We start from the raw sequence: 19,957 nt of genomic DNA, 5'->3' as shown, positions 1-19,957 counted from the left end.
TCTCCTAGGACAGGTCATTTTGAATTAAATATACTTAATTATGTTATGAATGAGAAAGCCTCCAACCACGACCATGGCTAGCAGTGCTTACCCTTGGCCTATTCGGAAGTAGCCAGGTGGACAGGCACAGAGGTAGCCGCCCTCGGTATTGGAACAGCCATAACTGCAGGGGGCCTGAGAAGAGCCACATTCGTTTATGTCTTGGCACCCACCACTGAACTGTTCGTATTGGAAGCCAGCAGGACACATGCACTTGTAGCTCCCCAGCGTGTTGTGGCAGGAGGCTCCTCCGCAAATGTGAGCACTGAGGCATTCATTTTCATCTGCAGAAAAAAACCAGAAGACACCACATGTGTGATACCGGCCAGAGGTTTCTATGGAGGTGTCTGGATCAGGCCACTTGCTGCCGGCCAGCTGGCCCTCCCCTAGGCTCTTGGGAAGGTAACACAGGCAGGGGTGGCTGCAGTGGGAAAGGGAACAAGAGAGGAGGATGTGGAAACAGATGTGGTCTCTTGCCATATGGTGAGCAAACGTGGTTTCTGAGGTCAAGTGCACCAGGCAGAGTACATTAGGGAATGGCATTCTGAGGACCAGCAGACTCCAGTTCTCATCTGAAGCCAATACTTGCATGTTCTGCTCTACGGGAGCATCCCGTGTAGAACGTGGGGATGGTTCATGGCTAAGGTTCAGGGTTCAGGGTGGGAGGGCAGGAATCAGTTCTTTGCACCTTTGCTTCACAAGTGCCCAGTAATAGGATGATTATCTCCACAGCAGAGATGAACCATATTCCTGGAGGCTGCTTTCTCAGTCTTCCTTTTTCAGGATGAGTAGGGCTGGCAAGGGCTGACATCCTGCAGGAAGTGTTGGCCCACTAGGACTTCATTTTCAAAAGTCCATAAAAGCCCCCAGGTGCTTGCCCTGGGGATGAGTAGTGTCTTCTGGTATGTCTGCTCCCATCTCTGAATGGGCCCCCTTATCCAAACCACCTCCTTGCCCAGAGTCTGGGCCATGTCTAAAGCTAAGTATGGCTGGAACAGATTCAGTGCAGACTTCACAGGCAATAATTGGGGAAAACCTACAAGAGACACAGATGCTGCAGAAACAGCTACAGATAGGGACCGGCCAAGTCTGATGGCAATAAGTAGGAAAAAGAAATCTAACTTTAACAAATCAATTCAAAGGGAAAAAAAACCCTCAAGTTTCTCATCATGTCTGATGTATACTTTTTTGAAATTTCCAATATATTTTTGTAGACCTGCCTTTGTAGGGCAGCACGGAAGTTTGCTGGTAAGACATTTCTTAAGTGCTGGAGCCCATTTTCAGGCATATGTTCATATGAATGAATGTGATTGACTTTCTCCTCACTTAGCAAATACCTACTTCCAATGGAAGAGAGGAGAAAGGCAACTAACACTTATTAGATGCCTACTGTATGACAGTTGGGATACTAGGTATTTCACTCCATTTACTTAACCTGCCTAACAGTCACGGAGGTAGGTATTAAAATCCCTATTTTCCAGGTGAAGAAAGCAAGACTCAGAAAGCCCCACCAAGATCTCCCAGCAGCAGCCGCCGGGCAGAGATGCACACCCAGGTCTGTCTGACTACAAAAGTCACATGCTTTCCTTTATATCACAGTGTCTCTCAAAAGACTCACCCACATTTAAACTGGTCCTTTCTCTTTTACTTTTTCATTTGCTGAGGTAGATTCATTTTTCAAGAACAAAATTATTTCTAAGAAAATATCTTTTTTTTTAAATTAGGAGAACAGGTGGGTAAAAACGGTGAGGGCAGGATACTTGCATATATATACACACACACACACGATTCACATTGCCTTCCACCCTTCCTTCTTCTCTTCCTTCTCTTCCTCCCCCTTCCTTTCTCGACCTGCCCCCCACCTCCACTTCTTGCCTGTATGTAGTTACAGAGAGAAGGAGGAGTAGATATACAATAAGAAAGCTATTGGTTGAGCTGCCTGCTATGGCTCAGTGCCTAGCTATGCATCTGTTTGAGATCCTTTATATCCAAGGACTCTCAAGTACCCACCCAAGGTCACTTAGGTTCTAAGGTTCCTAAAACAAAACGATTCAATATGCCATCATCTGTGTTCTTTTTTCCCTTATTTTAAATTAGAGGTGAGCTGTGTGATAGAAACTAATGGAGACCATGGGCATCCAAGGGTGAATGAAGAACCGAGGGTAGTTGCTTTGGTGAAGGGAATATCTCTGGGCTGAATGTCTTCTCCTTGCCTTGCTTATCCACCTCCAGACTTCTCACCTGCCCTCAGCTCTACAGGGCTGATCGGAATGGAGCATCCAAAAGCTCCTCTCCTGTATCCTGAGCTTTTGGTTGGGCTCAGCCATCTGTTACCTGCTGGGACTCTGGCTGATAAAACCTCTAAGGTATGGGTATATGTGGGGAAGACCTGTTAATACAGAGCTTAGATTTATTCTGTTTTGTTCCAAGGAGCAGAAATAGGACCAATGGTTAGGAGTTAGCGGGAGAAAAGCTTCATCCTTTATGAAAAAGATATTTCTAAAAATTAAAGTTTTCTATGCATAGATTGGGCTATCTTGGGAGAAGGTGAGTACCTTTCTAGGTTGGAAAGGGATTGATATGTTAGGAAACAGATCAGACTAGATCACTGCTAAGGTTCTTTCTAAATTTGAGTATCTCTCTTTTTAACTTGGAGTATCTATTCCTGTCAAGAACTCTCCCTGTCCCCTTTTCACATTCTTTTCTACTTTATTTTTAAATTTTTTCTCCCTGAGAATCTAATAAGTTTAAATTAAACTTGCTTATCTGGGTTGGAGAGATGGGGTAGAGTGGAGCACGGATTAAGATAAGAAATTGGCAAATGTTCAATGTTTACAGCTTGAAAACAATCTGTTTGTGCACTCACCCTTTCTATCAATATACAAATACCATGATTTGTTTAACATGTTTTGCACTTTTCCTGACCTTTTTCATCCTGTGTGTGCACCCTGGAGCAAATGGCTCCACAGGGAATTTTTCTACATGCCAAAATCTTTGTTTTATTCTTTCAGTTGCTACTTAAATTGGTGAGGGTTTTGCTTGTTTCATAAAAAGAGACAATTCTAATTTGAATGAAATAGCGTTAGAGTCTCTGAAAGACACTCCTTAAAAGCAGATGGAAACCTACTTACTCTGTCCTCTAAACTCAAAGGTTCCAGCATCGGGCTTGCATAGTGTGTCTTAGCTGTGGTGGTAAGGGAGAGCCACTGGGAGAACTCCAAATGTAGAACAGCCTTTCCTTTACTAATTTCCTATAGGTCATGATGGGTCAGCTCCAACTTCAAGCTGCAAGTTTGATATTTTCTAGAAAGCAATGATATCTGTGGCCCTTTACCCTATAAACCCATCCATCTTCCAAGAGTGAACTTCTGGCTGCCTAGGAGCAAGGATCCAGGGAGGGCTGGTCCAAGAGATCTGTTCTGCATGGCTCTGGGGAAGCCATTCTGGCCCAAGGCAATACAGTGCTCATTCTGGGTAACTATAATTCCCAAGAATTATGAGACCAGTTTGAACTGGTATCTTCTGGGCATCAAAACCCCCAAACCTCTTCCCACTTTTTTAAAACTGAAGTTTAGTTGATTTACAATAGTGTTAGTTTCATGTGTACAGCAAAGTGATTCACTTATATATATTATATAGGTCCATCCATGTTGCTGCAAATGGCAATATTTCATTTTTTTATGGCTGAGTAATATTCCATTGTGTGTGTGTGTGTGTGTGTGTGTATCTTCTTAAACCAATCATCTGTTGATGGGCATTTGGGTTGTTTCCACATTTTGGCTATTGTAAATAGTGCTGCTATGAACACTGGGGTGCATGTATCTTTTCCAATTAGAGTTTTCATCTTTTTGGGATATATGCCCAGGAGTGGGATTGCTGGATCATATGGTGGCTCTATTTTTAGTTTTTTAAATAACCTCCACACTGTTCTCCATAGTGGCTACACCAATTTACATTCCTACCAACAGTGCAGGAGGATTCCCTTTTCTCCACACATTCTCCAGATGTAGACTTTTTGATGATAGTAGACTTTTTTGGAGATAGTAGACTTTTTGATGATAGTCATTCTGACCAGTGTAAGGTGATGATACCTCATAGTGGTATTGATTTACATTTCTTTAATAATTAGCAACGTTGAGCCTCTTTTCACGTGCTGATTGGCCATCTGTATGTCTTCTTGGAGAAATGACTATTTAGGTCTTCTGTCCACTTTTTGATTGGGTTGTTTGTTTCTTTGATACTGAGTTGTATGAGCTGTTTGTGTATTTTGGATATTAACCCCTTGTCGGTTTCATCATTTGCAAACATTTTCTCCCATTCCATAAGTTGTCTTTTCATTTTGTTGATGGTTTCCTTTGCTGTACAAAAGCTTTTAAGTTTGATTAGATACCATTTGTTTATTTTTGCTTTTATTTCTTTTGCTTTGGGAGACTGATCTAAGAAAATATTGCTACGATTTATGTCCAAGAATGTTTTGCCTATGTTCTCTTCTAGGAATTTCATGGTGTCATGTCTTATATTTAGGTCTTTAAACCATCTTGAGTTTATTTTTGTATATGGTGTGAGGGAGTGTTCTAACTTCACTGATTTACATGTGGCTGTCCAGCTTTCCCAGAACCACTTGCTGAAGGGATTGTCTTTTCTCCATTGTATATTCTTGCTTCCTTTGTTGCAGATTAATTGACTGTAGGTGTGTGGGTTTATTTCTGGGCTTTCTATCTGTTCCATTGATCTATATGTATGTTTTTGTGCCAGTACCATGCTGTTTTGATTATTTCAGCTTTGTATCATAGTCTGAATTCTGGAAGGTTTATGTCTGCAGCTTTGTTCTTTTTCCTTGGAATTGCTTTGAAAATTCTGGGTCTTCTGTGGTTCCATATAAATTTGGGGATTTTTTTCTAGTTCTGTGAAAAATGTCACAGGAATTTTGATAGGGATCCCATTAAATCTATAGATTGCTTTGGGTAGTATGTCCATTTTAACAGCATTAATTTTTCCAAACCAAGAGCATGAGATATCTTTCCATTTCTTTGAATCATCTTCAGTTTCCTTTATTAATGTTTTATAGTTTTCAGCATATAGGTCTTTCACTTCCTTGGTAAAGTTTATTCCTAGGTATTTCATTTTTTTGATGTGATTTTAAACAGGATTTTTTTTTTTTTACTTTCTCATATTGTTGGTGTAAGGAAATGGAACAGATTTCTGTATATTAATCTTGTATCCTGCTACCTTGCTGAATTCATTTATTAGTTCCAACAGTTTTTGTCTGGAGTCTTTAGGGTTCTCCATATAGAGTATCATGTCATCTGCAAATAGTAACAGTTTTACCTCTTTGCTTCCAATTTGGATACCTTTTATTTCTTCTCTGATTGCTGTGGCTAGGACTTCCAATACTATGTTGAATAGAAATGGTGAGAGTGGGTATCCTTGTCTTTTTCCAGATTTTAGTGGGAAGGCTTTCAGCTTTTCACCATTTAACATTATATTGGCTGTTGGTTTATCATAATGGCTTTTATGTTGGGATATGTTCCCTCTATACCCACTTTGGTGAGAGTTTTTATCATGAATGGATGTTGAATTTTATCAAATGCTTCTTCTGCATCTGTTGAGATGATCATATGATTTTTGTCTTTCCTTTTGTTGATGTGGTGTAACTATTGATTTTGCATGTGAGCCACCTTTGTCACCTAGGAATGAATCCAACTTGATCATGGTGTATGATCCTTTTTATGTATTGTTGGTTCAGTTTGCTAATATTTTATTGAGGATTTTTGCATCTATATTCATCAAAGATATTGGCCCGTAATTTTCTTTTTGTGTAGTGTCTTTGTCTGGTTTTGGCATCAGGGTGACGGTGGCTTCATATAATGACTTTGGGAGTGTTACCTCCTCTTAAAATCTTTTGGGATAGTTTGAGAAGGCTAGGTATAAGTTCTTCTTTGTATGTTTGGTAGAATTCCCCAGTGAAGCAGTCCAGTTCTGGACTTTTGTTTGCAGGGAGTTTTTTTTCATTACAGATTCTATTTTACTTCTAGTGATTGGTCTGTTCAAATTATCTGTTTCTTCTTGATTCAGTTTTGGCAGGCTATATGTTTCTAAAAACTTGTCCATTTCTTCTACGTTGTCCAATTTGTTGGCATAAAACTGTTCATAGTATTCTCTTATGATTTTTTGTATTTCTGTGGTATCAGTTGTTATTTCTCCTCTTTCACTTCTTATTTTGTTTATTTGGGTCCTCTCTTTTCTTCTTGGTGAGCCTGGCTAGTGGTTTGTCAATTTGGGTTATCTTTTCAAAAAACCGGTTCTTGGTTTTATTGATCTTTTCTGGGTTTTAAAAAAATTTCTATTCCCTCTCTGATCTTTATTATTTCCTTCTGCTGACTTTAGGTTTTGCTTGTTGTTTTTCTAATTCTTTTAGGTGGTAGGTTAGGTTGTTTGTTAGAGATTTTTCTTGTTTCTTGAGGAAGGCCTGTATCGCTGTAAACTTCCCTCTTGAAACTGTTTTTGCTGCATCCCATAGATTGTGTAAGATTGTGTTTCCATTGTTGTTTGTCTCGAGGTATTTTCTGATTTCTTCTTTGATTTCATTGTTAACCCATTGGGTTTTTTAGTAGCATGTTGTTTAGTCTCCATGTGTTCATTTTTTTCCCCCATTTTTCTTTCTGTGGTTGATTTCTCATTTCATACTATTGTGGTCAGAAAAGATGATTGAAATAATTTATATTCTCTTAAAGTTCTTGATGCTTGTTTTGTAACCTGGGAAGTGGTCTATCCTAGAGAATGTTCCATGTGCGTTTGAAAAGAATGTGTATTCTGGTGTTTTTGTTTTGGATGTAGTGTCCTGTAGATATCCATTAAGTCCAACTGGTCTGTTGTGTCATTTAGGACCTCTGCTGCCTCACTGAGGAAGATCTGTCCATTGGTGTCAGTAGGGTGTAAAAGTCTCCTATCATTGTAGTCCTGTCAATTTCTCCCTTTATGTCTGTTAGTATTTGTTTTATATATTTAGGTGCTCCTATATTGGGTGCATGTATTATTGAGTGTAATACCCTCTTCCTGTAGTGATCCCTTTATCATTATATAATGTCCTTCTTTTTCTTTATGGACTTTGTTTTAAAGTCTATTTTGCCTGATATGAGTATTCCTACCCCTGTTTTCTTGTCATTTCCATTTGCATGAAATATCTTTTTCCATCCCCTCACTTTCAATCTATGTGTCTTTCTCCCTGAAGTGAGTGTCTTGTAGGCAGCATATTATAGGTTCTTGTTTTTTTGTTTGTTTTTTGTTTTTTGTTTTTTGTGGTGCGCAGGCCTCTCACTGTTGTGGCCTCTCCCGTTGCGGAGCACAGGCTCTGGACGCACAGGCTCAGCGGCCATGGCTCACGGGCACAGCCTCTCTGTGGCATGTGGGATCTTCTCGGACCGGGGCATGAACCCGTGTCCCCTGCATTGGCAGGCGGACTCTCAACCACTGCGCCACCAGGGAAGCCCTAGGTTCTTGTTTTTTATCCAATCTGCCACTGTGTCTTTTGATCAGAGCATTTAGTCCATTGACATTTAAAGTAATTATTGAGAGGTATGTACTTATTGTCATTTTAAACCTTGTTCTCCAGTTGATTTTGTAGTTCTTCTTTGTTCATGTCTTCTTTTTTGTTTTTCCTTTTGTGGTTTGATGGTTTTTTAAATATTATGTTTGAGTTTCCTTCTTTTTGGTTTTTGTGAATCTATTTTATGTTTTTAATTTGTGGTTACCCTGGTTTTCAAGTATGTTGACCCATAACTATATCTACTTGCTTTAAACTGATAGTCATATAAGCTCAAACACATTCTAAACAATCTACAGTTTTTAGGCCCCTCCTCCAAATTTTGTGATTTTGATGTCCTATTTTACATCTTCATGTTTATGCTTTTGCTATTAATTGTAGATATAATCACCAAAATTAAAAAACAATTTTTTGATTGTTTTTTAATCTATGTACTGGCTTAAATGATCCTCAATCCTTTTATATATTTGCCTTTCCTATTGGGATTATCCCTTTCCTATAGATTCTTGCTTTTCTATTTAGAGAAGACTTTTCAATATTTCTTTTTTTTTTTTTTTCCTGGCTGCACCACATGGCATGCGGGAGCTTAGTTCCCTGACCAGGGATAACAGCTATGCCCCCTGCAGTGGAAGCATGGAGTCCAACAACTGGACTACCAGGGAATTCCCTCAATATTTCTTTTAGGGTAGGTTTAGTATTGCTGAATTCTTTTAGTTTTTGTTTATCTGAGAAATTTTTTCTCTCTCCTTGTATTCTAAATTATAACGTTGCCAAGTGTAGAGTATCTTAGGTTGCAGGTTTTTCCCTTTCAAGACTTTGTTTATATCATGACACTCCCTCTGGCCTGCAAAGTTTCTGCAGAGAAATAAGCTGATAGTCTTATGGGGGTTCCCTTGTAACTGAATCTTTCTTTTGCTACCTTTAGAATCCTCTCTTTAACTTTTGCCATTTTAATTATGATATGTCTTGGTGTGGGTCTGTTTAGTTTCATCTTGTTTGGGACCCTTTGTGCTTCCTGTACCTGGATATCTGTTTTCCTCTTTAGGTTTGGGAAGTGTTCAGCCATAATTTCTTCAAATACACTTTAGATCCCCTTCCCTCTCTCTTCTCCTTCTGGAACCCCTGTTATGTGTAGATTGGCACAGTTTGTATCATCCCATAGGCCCCATATGTTGCTTTCATTTTTTTCACTTTTCTTTCTGTCTGCTGTTCTGATTGGGTGATTTCCATTATTCTGTCCTCCAGGTCACTTATTTGTTCTTCTGTGTTATTTACTGTGCTATTCATTGCTTCTAGATTGGTTTTTATCTCAGCAATTGAGTTGTCTAATTTTGACTGGTTCCTCTTTATAGTTTCTAGTTCATTGTTTAATCTTCATATCTATTGATAATCTTTATAAATTCTTTAGCATTTTTCTTACCTCCTTTTTGAACTTGGGTTTAGTAGACTGGTGAGGTCTATTTCATTATCTGTTTTTTCAGGGGGTTTCTCTTGTTCTTTTAACTGGGAATAGTTCCTATGCTTTTTCTATGCTGTGGTTTTCCTATGCTGTTTCTCCTAAATTCATAGAGACAGAGAAAGTTATCTACTGTGGTCTTGAAGGGGTGTTTTATGTGGGAGCATCCCTTTATAGACTGCGTGATTCCAATATTTTTGGTGAGAAGGCTATTTATGGTATGGATGCCAGCCACGTCTTTCCTCAGAGTGTGCTGGCCATTGTTCCTTTGATAGAGGATGTGATTGGTGTTGTGCATCCATAGCCTGCACTGGATGTTGGGTGGGGCCTCCTTTTTGTTCTGTGGCTGTCACAGCCCTGTCAGGGTGGTGTCTACTCTACGGTTGTTGGAGTAGAAGCCCTGAGGGTCAGGTTTGGTCAGGCTCCATTGCCCTTGAGTGTGTGCTCTGTCCCAAAGGAGGTGACTGCTGAAGCAAGTAAGGCCTGTGTGGTCACAGCAAACCTAAGTGCCACCAATGCAGGTGTCCATGGTTCTACTGAGAAGCAGCCCAAGGTTGTGTCCCTTTCTGTTGTGTTCATCCCAGACCTAGTGCTAGGCTGTGGTGTGGAGTGGGCTGGTGCTGGAGGCCAGGGTGCTGTGGCTGCAGGAATCGAGGTGGTTGTGCTACTGTCTGGAACCTGGACTGCCTCTGTGACAGGCCACTCTGAGGACCTGCCCACCCCAGATCCGGCTCCAAGCTGTGGGGTGGAATGGGTGGAGATGAGTGCTCTTGCCAGGAAACAACCTCTGCATACTCCTTTCCAGGGCCTGTCCACCCAAGTCATGTGTTTCTGTGGCACCACCTGGTGTGTGTGCTGACAAAATCCACCATGGCCAGACCCTCCCCTGCCTGAGATTCAGCACTTAGTCACTGCTTATACTGGCAGCCCAGCCCCACATGAGTTTCAGACTGAGAAGTGTGGCAAGGTGGCAGCTGTCAGTGCTGGTCTCTCTCCGCCCTGACTGCTAGCAAGCCGGCACATGTGCACTCCTCACAAGCAGAGTCCAGTTCCCTCCATCTGTCCCAGCAGACAAGGAAGCTCCTCAGGGTGAGGGCTGTCCACGTGGACATTCCCTTCTTCACAGATCATCCCAGGGGTTCCAGTCGCATCCCAATGCCTTCTTTTTTATTTTATTTTTTCCACCCTACCCAGCTTCATGGAGACCTTTCCTGCCACTTTAGTTGAATAAGAAGTCTTCTGCCAGTTTCCAGTTGGTTTTCCGTGAGAGTTGTTCCACATGTAGATGTATTTTTGATGTGTTTGTGGGGGGATGTGAGCTCCACATCCTCCTATTCTGCCATCTTGATCCTTCCCTCTCTTCCCACTTCCTAATAGACTCATTCTTCTACAAGTCCCAGGCAGGAGATGATCTTCAAGGGGCCAAAATAGAATCTCCAGGCAACGAGGGCATGACCTGGCTATCTCTACTATTTCTGGACTGAGTGTAGGAAGAGGAGGGTTAAGGCCCAGCAGTGACAGACCTCACCTCTTTTATACTCTTCTCCACAGCTCCAATTTCATTCAAGGGTCCTACGTAATAAGGGCAGATAGGCTCATATGCTGGGTATTGAATCAACAAAGCTCATGCTGGAAGTTCTGTGAACAATGTCAGAAACTGGTGATTAAAATCCAAGACCTTCCTGAGCTGATAACAAAGGGCTCTTTATTAAAACCAGACAGCTAATCAGCAAGCTGTGCAGCCTAAACTCTAGCACTGTGGTTATTTTAGCCAACACTACTCACCTCTGCAAAACTGCATCTTGTAAAGAATCAAACCAGATGAGAGAGACACACGTGTGTTTGATAAATGAACACGTACTAAATGTGTCTTCATTTGGAGTAAAGTCAAGCGTTGCAATGTGGAGCAGCCACCCAGAAGGCAGTTGCTCTTTGTTTTTGCTAAGCAGGGCTCTGTACCCAAGAGAGTGGCAGCCAAAACAGGTCACCAGAGCACAAAGCTTGCAGTGCTACTTGCTGAATAAAAAACAAACAAACAAAAAAAACAAGTGAAGGTGACACTAGAAAGGCGGCCCTAAAGCATGAAGTTAAGAGCCTTGGGTTCTAGCTCTGGTCCTGCCACCAAAGAACCGGTAAGGACAGACTACCTTTCCTTCCTGGGCTTCTAAGCCTTCATCAGTAAAACAAAGGGCTTGGGCTAGATGGATTGGGGTCCCTCTAAATTTGCAATGTCGGGATTCTCTGACGTGCATTAAGAGTTATTTTCCTATGATACTGTGGAATCAAAAATGACAGCTTCAATTTAATGGGAGATTCTAGGGGACTCCCTTATTATTCAAAACAAATTAGCAATCCTGAAAAAAACTTTCTGTGTTTGCTGCTTGCACTCTGCCCCTAAAGATGTATAGCACTCAATGGAACCACTTCTGCGTCTTCTGGCCAAAAGTTGCTCATAACAGCCTCTCACTGGCTGATAAACTACAGTCAGAAGCAGGATTTTGTTGGCCTCTAAGGTGAAGAGAACTCCATGTGGGCTGATGACTAGCAATGAAGCAGGAGAGCAAGTGGATATTGGGAGTCAAGGAATTCTGGGGACATTTCATTTCAAATGCCCTCAAAATACCCTTTATCATTATTTTTTTTCCTTAGTTTACTACTTTGCAAAGGCTGTGACTTCTGGATTCAACAGGTACGGACAATTTGAAATGAGTATTTGTTGCTTCAATGACAAGTTGAAAGTTTTTAGAAAGAAAGCAATTTTCTGACTCATAGGAGCTGATAGCAATTCATCTTGTGAACAAGGGAAAACTACTTGCCAACACACTGGTTCCATTGGTAGTGCTGGAGATAGCCCTGGGGGCAGCTGCACCTGTAGCCCCCAATGATGTTCTGGCAGCCATGCTGGCAGCGATGGTTTCCTTCGCACTCATCCACATCTGAAAAGGAAGGCAGAGTCGCCTTTAAGTCACATCAATCCTTGTCTCAGAGGTGTTCTCTGAAGCAACATTTATATGCATATGAAAGTGAAAGGCAATTTTAGTAAGAAATCTCATCCTTAAAAAATTATTCTACCACCAGAAACTTCAAGAATATCTACTCTGGAGCTTTTGATAAGTCCAAGGAAAAAAACATTCATATATCCCTGGTAAAGTCCACAAATAAAAATGATGAAGAAACTAACGCAAGGCACAAGAGCACTCTATGAGACAGCTGTGTAAATTATTTATATTTCCTTATTTGTGCCAGAATTAGAAACCAAAATGTCAGTACAAAAACAAAATCCTAAAAAATATAAGTAAAACATTTAATCATATATTAGCAGAAGAGCTATTCCTCATATTTAATCCACATTGAGGGAATCCTGCTAAGACTCTGGATCCAGTGACTAGAAAATTAGTCAAATTCAGGAATCTAGCTATTTTTCTTGACTGGGTCATTCCCTATTAGATTAAATTAACAACTGAGCAGAAAAAGTCTTGTTATATTCAGGAGAAGCATGTGTTATGGACACAATCAAGCATGAGACAAAAGACGGATCTCTAAGATATGGGACCCGTGCAAACTAGAGAAAACATTTCCCATCTTCAGCTGGCTATCTCCCCTGTGCTCAGTTCTGATGTCTCATAGAGGACGATGATGCAGGTGTTTATAGGCCACCTCCACAAGGACCGACCAGCTGGATCAAGCTAAGGGCTCTACTCACCTTCACAGCTGGCACCGCTCTGATCAAGTGAGAATCCCCGCTGGCATTCACAGGTGAAGCTTCCAGGAGTATTCTGGCAAATGCCCTTAGACCCACAAAGGTTGATGTCAGAGGTGCATTCATTGTTATCTGTAAGAAGCAGTGGGGGAAAGGAGAGGGTGAAACTTCCCCAAAGCTGTCTTTGTGTTGTTTAAAAGAAAGAAGGGTGATTTGCTCAGAAAAGGCCAATAACTTTTCACATACACGCATGCACACACACAGAGACACACATACATGTACTCACATATTTTTTTGAGTTTTATCTTCTTATTCCAACAGCAGAAGTGCTCGAAAACAATCCCTTAGAGGAATAGCTGCACTCCATATAGGATTTTTCCCCTCCCACTTACCAATGCAGGCAGTATGGTGTTGGGTAAATCCAGGAGGACATTTACATGTGAAGCTGCCAATGGTGTTAACACACAGGAACTGGCAGTTGTGCTGCTTAGTTGCACACTCATCAAGATCTATAAGAAAATGCAAGATGGGCATTGGAATTGAGCTGAAGCCCAGGTACCTAGAAGCTGCCCTAGGGAGCAGCTCTGAGTTTTCTTTTCTACATCTCAAATGACCTGGTCAGAAGAGAGCCACAGCAAATGACTAGGAGGAACCCAGGAGATAAGGGTTTGAAAGATAAAGCATGGTTTCAATTCAGACCAAAAATGCATTTCTTTGGGGATCCAAGAAAAACCCATTCCCTTTAGTTATAGGAATGCAGAAATTTCTCAGCAAAGAAATGTCCAATAAATTATAAAATTTAAATGAATTAGAAAATGAAATAAAAGATTAAGGATTCTCAAAAATTTCCAAAGCACTGAAAAGATCTATTCAAGTTAAAATATAAAAAGAAATGTTGGGCTTCCATGGTGGCACAGTGGTTAAGAATGTGCCTGCCAATGCAGGGGACATAGGTTTGAGCCCTGGTCCGGGAAGATCCCACAAGCAACGGAGCAACTAAGCCTGTGCACCACAACTACTGAAGCACGTGAGCCACAACTACTGAGCCCACAAGCCACAGCTACTGAAGCCTGCGTGCCTAGAGCCTGTGCTCCACAACAAGAGAAGCCACCACAATGAGAAGCCTGCACACCGCAACAAACAGTAGCCCCTGCTCGCCGCAACTAGAGAAAGCCCACCTGCAGCAATGAAGACCCAACACAGCCAAAAATAAATAAATAAATAAATAAATGAAAAAGAAATGTTGAGGGTGGAAATGAATTTCTCTGCTTGGTTCGTTCCTGTTTGCTGTTTTTAATCTTCTCAAATGAGCTGGTCAACCAGGTCAAACCAAACAAAACTAACTTTTTTGTTTAGATTCTCCTTTGGATAAAACAAAATTGAGTAATCAGGAAGGAAACAAAGGAAAGAAAAAAAATCATTCTGATAAACCAATAGCATTTTTTTAAAGACTGCCTACAGTATTTATCCAACATTATTTTCCACTTCTCAATAAAATCCTCCGCTTTGACCAGGCCTCCTTCCTCACTGCCAGAGCTTGTGGCTCTTTCTGAACTCCATAGCTATTTTAAACCTTCAAGAGATACAAAGTGTGTTCCAGCTTTTAGTTGAATTTTAATCAAAAAAAAAAAAACTGCAGAGAATTTAGAAATCTACCGGCCTACCTTCCTTCCTGCCTGGCTCTCTGCCTGCCTCCCTCCCTTTCTTGTGATCTTCTTTTATCACTGTATACAGAGCTGTGCTTGGAGCTGCAAATCAGTGCCAGTTCCTGGCTAGACTAATATCTGGAGTGGACCTGAACTTAAGAACAGCCCATATTTCTCCCAGTGCTGACATCTCTTAAAAAGGAGCCAATCCTGTGCTCTTTCCATTGCTGGGGAGTTGCTGTTTCTGCTTTTCTGGTTTCTGCATGATTGGCAGCTGTATGTCTTCTGCCAGCAGGTGGTCTCCCCTCTCTATGACCCCAGGGGACTTGCTAGAGCACCATCACACGGTTACTGAAGCTTACCTGCAAACAGGTGAGGGGGACAATTCAGTGATTTTTAAAAATTTTTTTATTTCATATTGAGGTATAGTTGATTAACAACGTTGTGTTACTTTCAGGTGTACAGCAGAGTGATTCAGTTATACATATACATGTATCCTTTTTCAAATTCTTTTCCCATTTAAGTTATTGTGGAATATTGAGCAGAGTGCCCTGTGCTATAGAGTAAGTCCTTGTTGGTTGTCTATTTTAAATACAGTAGTGTATATATATCAATCCCAAACTCCCAATCTGTCCCTCCCACCCACCTTTCCCCTTTGGTAACCATAAGCTTGTTTTCTAAGTTTGTCTGTTTCTGTTTTGTAAATAAGTTCATTTGTATGATTTTTTTTTTAGATTTCACATATAAGCAGTATCATATTGCTTATATTGATAAGCAATTGATCATATTGAAATATTTGTCTTTTTCTGCCTGACTTACTTCACTTAGTATGATAATCTCCAGGTCTATCCATGTTCCAACAAATGGCATTATTTCATTCTTGTTAATGGCTAAGTAATATTCCACTGTATATATGTACCACATCTTCTTTATCCATTCCTCTATTGATGGACATTTAGTTGTTTCCATGTCTTGGCTATTGTAAACAGCATTGCAATGAACACTGGGGTGCAATTATCCTTTTGAACTATGGTTTTCTCCAGATATATGCCCAGGAGTGGGATCGCTGGATCATATGGTAGCTCTATTTTTAGTTTTTTAAGGAACCTCCATACTGTTCTCCATAATGGCTGTACCAATTTACATTCCCACCAACAGTGTAGGAGGGTTACTTTTCTCCACACCCTCTCCAGCATTTACTATTTGTAGACTTTTTGATGATGGCCCTTCTGACTGGTGTGAGATGACATCTCACTGTAGTTTTGATTTGCATTTCTCTAATAATTAGTGATGTTGAGCATCTTTTCATGTGCCTCTTGGCCATCTGTGTGGCCAAGGGGCACATTTCTCCATTTCTCTTTGGAGAAATGTCTATTCAGATCTTTTGTCCATATTTTGATTGGGTAGTTTCTTTGTTTGTTTGATATAGAGCTGCATGAGGTGTTTGTAGATTTTGGAGATTAATCCCATTGGTCGCATCATTTGCAAATATTTTCTCCCATTCTGTGGGTTGTCTTTTCGTTGCGTTTATGGTGTTTCCTTTGCCGTGCAAGAGCTTTTGAGTTTAATTAGGTCCCATTTGTTTATTTTTATTTTTATTTCCATTACTCTAGGAGACAGATTGAAAAAGATGTTGCTTCAATTTATGTCAAAGTGTTCTGCCTATGGTTTCCTTTAAGAGTTTTAAGGTATCAAGTCTTACATTTAGGTGTTTAATCCGTTTTGAGTTTATTTTTGTGTGTGGTGTTCAAGACTGTTCTAATTTCATTCTTTTACATGTAGCTGTCCAGTTTTCCAGGCACCATTTATTGAAGAGACTGTCTTTTCTCCATTGTATAGCCTTGCCTCTTTTATCATAGATTAGTTGACCATCGGTGCATGGGTTTATTTCTGGGCTTTCTATCCTGTTCCATTGATCTATAGTTCTGTTTTTGTGCCAGTACCAAACTGTTTTGATGACTGTAGCATTGTAGTATAGTCTGAAGTGAGACTATACTTGATTCCTCCAGCTCCGTTTTTCTTTCTCAAGATTGCTTTGTCTATTTGGGATCTTTTGTGTCTCCATACAAATGTTAAAATATTTTGTTGTAGTTGTGTGAAAAATGCCATTGGTAATTTGATAGGGATTGCATTGAATCTGTAGATTGCCTTGGGTAGTACAGTCATTTTGACAATATTGATTTTTCCAATCCAAGAACATGGTATATCTTTCCATCTGTGTGTGTCATCTTCAATTTCTTTCATCAGTGTCTTATTAGTTTTCGGAGTACAGTTCTTTTGCCTCTTTAGGTAGGTTTATTCCTGGGTGTATTATTCTTTTTGATGTGATGATAAATGGGATTGTTTCTTTTATTTCTCTTTCTGATCTTTTGTTGTTGATGTATAGAAATGCAACATATTTCTGTGTATTAATTTTGTATCCTGCAACATTAACAAATTCACTGATGTGCTCTAGTAGTTTTCTGGTACCATCTTTAGGATTTTCTATGTATAGCATCATGTCACCTGCAAACAGTGACATGTTTTACTTCTTTTCCAATTTGGATTCCTTTTATTTCTTTTTTTTCTCTGATTGCTATGGCTAGGACTTCCACAACTATGTTGAATAGAAGTGGTGAGAGGGGACATTCTTGTTTGGTTCCTAATCTTAGAGGAAATGCTTTCAGCTTTTCATCATTGAATATGATGTTAGCTGTAGGTTTGTCATATATGGGCTTTATTATGTTGAGGTATGTTCCCTCTATGCCCAATTCCTGGAGAGTTTTTTTTTATCATAAATAGGTTTTGATTTTTATGCAAATCTATTGAGATGATTATATGGTTTTTATTCTTCAATTTGTTGAAGAATAAAATGTGAAATTGCATGTTCAGATGCTTAGTGCAGGGCCTGGCTAACACGAGAAGTGTTCAGTAAAAATGTGAACTGTTATTACTACTATCGTGAATAGTTTTTGTGTTTACTGTAAATTGTTCCTGCTTTACATTAATGTAAAGAAATGTGCATTAGATATTCAAATTTAGAGTGCAAATTTCTTATTTTTCATCTTTAAACATCTAAATCAGTTTAACTGAAAAGTGTTCCGAGACTACAAAATGGGTTGTTAGAAAAATACTGCACTTGTAGAGCTGTGTAAATCAAGTTCTCACCGGACAAGATACAGATACAGATTGCAAGGGGAGGTTAATGTGAACCAGTTACAGGATCTATTCCCCCATTTCAAATCTTTGTCATTGAAGTGTAGTTTACCTTGTTCATGCTGATTCTAAGTGTTCTAAATTCGAAGTTATCAAATACATGTATATTAATAAAAATATTTTTAAAATTCAAAAAAAATTTTTTTTGCATTTTTATTTTTTGCATTTTTATGCAAATCTATTGAGATGATTATATGGTTTTTATTCTTCAATTAGTTGATGTAGTGTATCACACTGATTGATTTGCAGATATTGAAAAATCCTTGCATCCCTGGGATAAATCCCACTTGATCATGGTGTATGATCCTTTTAATGTATTGTTGTATTTGTTGGATTTGCTAGTATTTTGTTAAAGATTTTTACATCTAAGTTCATCAGTGATATTGGCCTGTAATTTTCTTTTTTGGAGGTATCTTTGTCTGGTTTTGGTATCAGGGTGATGGTGGCCTCACAGAATGAATTTGGGAGTGTTCCTTCCTCTGCAATTTTTTTGTAACAGTTTCAGAAGGATATGTGTTAACTCTTCTCTAAATGTTTGATAGAATTTGCCTGTGAAGCCATTTTGTCCTGAACTTTTGTTTGTTGGGGGTTTTTTAATCAGTGTCAACTTCAGTACTTGTGATTGGTCTGTTCATATTTTCTGTTTCTTCCTGGTTCTGTCCTGGTTCTGAGATTGTACCTTTCTAAGAATTTGTCTGTTTCTTCTAGGTTGTCCATTTTATTGGCATACATTTGCTTGTAGCAGTCTCTTATGATCCTTTGTATTTCTGTGGTGTCAGTTGTAACTTCTCCTTTTTCATTTCTAATTTTATTGATTTGAGCCCTCTGCCTTTTTTTTCTTGATGAGTCTGGCTAAAGGTCTATCAATTTTGTTTATCTTTTCAAAGAACCAGCTTTTAGTTTCATTGATCTTTTCTATTGTTTCTTCATCTCTATTTCATTAATTTCTGCTCTGATCTTTTTGATTTCTTTCCTTCTACTAACTTTGGGTTTTGTTTGTTCTTCTTTCTCTAGTTGCGTCAGGTGTAAGGTTAGGTTGTTTACTTGAGATTTTTCTTGTTTCCTGAGGTAAGATTGTATTGCTATAAACTTCCCTCTTAGAAATGCTTTTGCTGCATCCCGTAGGTGTTGGATTGTCGTGTTTTCATTTTCATTTTCATTCATCTCTAGGTATGTTTTGATTTCCTCTTTGATTTCTTCAATGATCCATTGGTTGTTCAGTAGCATATTGTTAAATATTTATTAGGGTGTGCTGTGTCTTAGTTGTGGCACATGGGATCTTTGTTGCTACTTGTGGGATCTTTTAGTTGTGGCATGCAGGATCTTTAGTTGCACCATGTGGGATCTAGTTCCCTGACCAGGGATTGAACCCAGGCCCCCTGCATTGGGAGTGCAGAGTCTTAGCCACTGGACTACCAGGAAAGTCCCTAGTAACATATTGTTTAACCTCCACATTCTTTTAGTTGATTTCTAATCTCATAGTGTTGTGGTTGGAAAAGATGCTTTACATGATTTCAGTTTTCTTAAATTTACTAAGGCTCACTTTGTGGCCCAGCATGTGATCTATCCTGGAGAATGTTCCATGTGTACTTGAGAAGAATGTGTATTCCCTTGCTTTCAGATGAAATGCTCTGTAACTATCAATTAAATCCATCTGGTCTAATGTGTCATTTAAGACCTATATTTCCTTATTGATTTCTTGTCTGGATTATCTCTACATTGATGAAAATGGGGTGTTAAAAGTCCCCCACTAGTATTGTGTTCCTGTCAATTTCTCCTTTTATGGCTGTAAGTATTTGCCTTATATACTGAAGTGTTCCTATGTTGGGCGCATATATGTTTACAACTGTTATATTGTCTTCTTTGATTGATCCCTTGATCATTATGTAGTGTCCTCCTTTGTCTTTGTCTCTTGTAACAGTCTTTATTTTAAAGTGTATCTTGTCTGATGTGAGTATTGCTACCAGCTTTCTTTTGATTTCCATTTGCATGGAATACCTTTTCCAACCCCTCACTTTCAGTCTGTATGTGTCCCTAGATATGAAGTGGGTGTCTTGTGGACAGCATATATACGGGTCTTGTTTTTCTATACATTCAGCCAGTTTACGTCTTTCAGTTGGAGAATTTAATCCATTTACACTTAAGGTAATTATCGATATGTATGTTCTTATTGCTGTTTTAAAAATTGTTTTGGCTTTGTTTTTGAGGGTCTTTTCTCTTCCCTTCCTCTTTTGTTCTCTTGGATTCCTCTTTTGTGTGTGTATCTATTGCAGATTTTCAGTTTGTGGTTACCATGAGGTTTTGATATAGCAGTCTATATGTAAACAAGATTGTTTTAAGTTGCTGGTCTTTTAATTTCAAATGCATTTCCAATATCC

At 39.5% G+C, this 19,957-nt stretch overlaps 1 protein-coding gene across 1 annotated transcript in view; it reads right to left on the bottom strand.

Annotated features, from left to right (window-relative positions):
• Positions 1–19,957, bottom strand: part of FBN1 (fibrillin 1) — a 261,762-nt gene that overhangs the window by 5,647 nt on the left and 236,158 nt on the right. Inside the window, exons 61-64 of the mRNA XM_082617138.1 lie at positions 13,131–13,247; positions 12,742–12,870; positions 11,855–11,974; positions 92–323 (exon numbers count right to left, since the gene is read on the bottom strand). Of these exons, the coding sequence (XP_082473264.1) occupies positions 92–323; positions 11,855–11,974; positions 12,742–12,870; positions 13,131–13,247 (598 nt within the window). The remainder of the gene's footprint in view (positions 1–91; positions 324–11,854; positions 11,975–12,741; positions 12,871–13,130; positions 13,248–19,957) is intronic.

This window comes from Mesoplodon mirus (genome assembly GCF_964341445.2).
Source record: "Mesoplodon mirus genome assembly, chromosome: 4".
Lineage (NCBI taxonomy): Eukaryota > Metazoa > Chordata > Mammalia > Artiodactyla > Ziphiidae > Mesoplodon > Mesoplodon mirus.
This window is presented reverse-complemented; position numbering and strand designations above follow the sequence as displayed.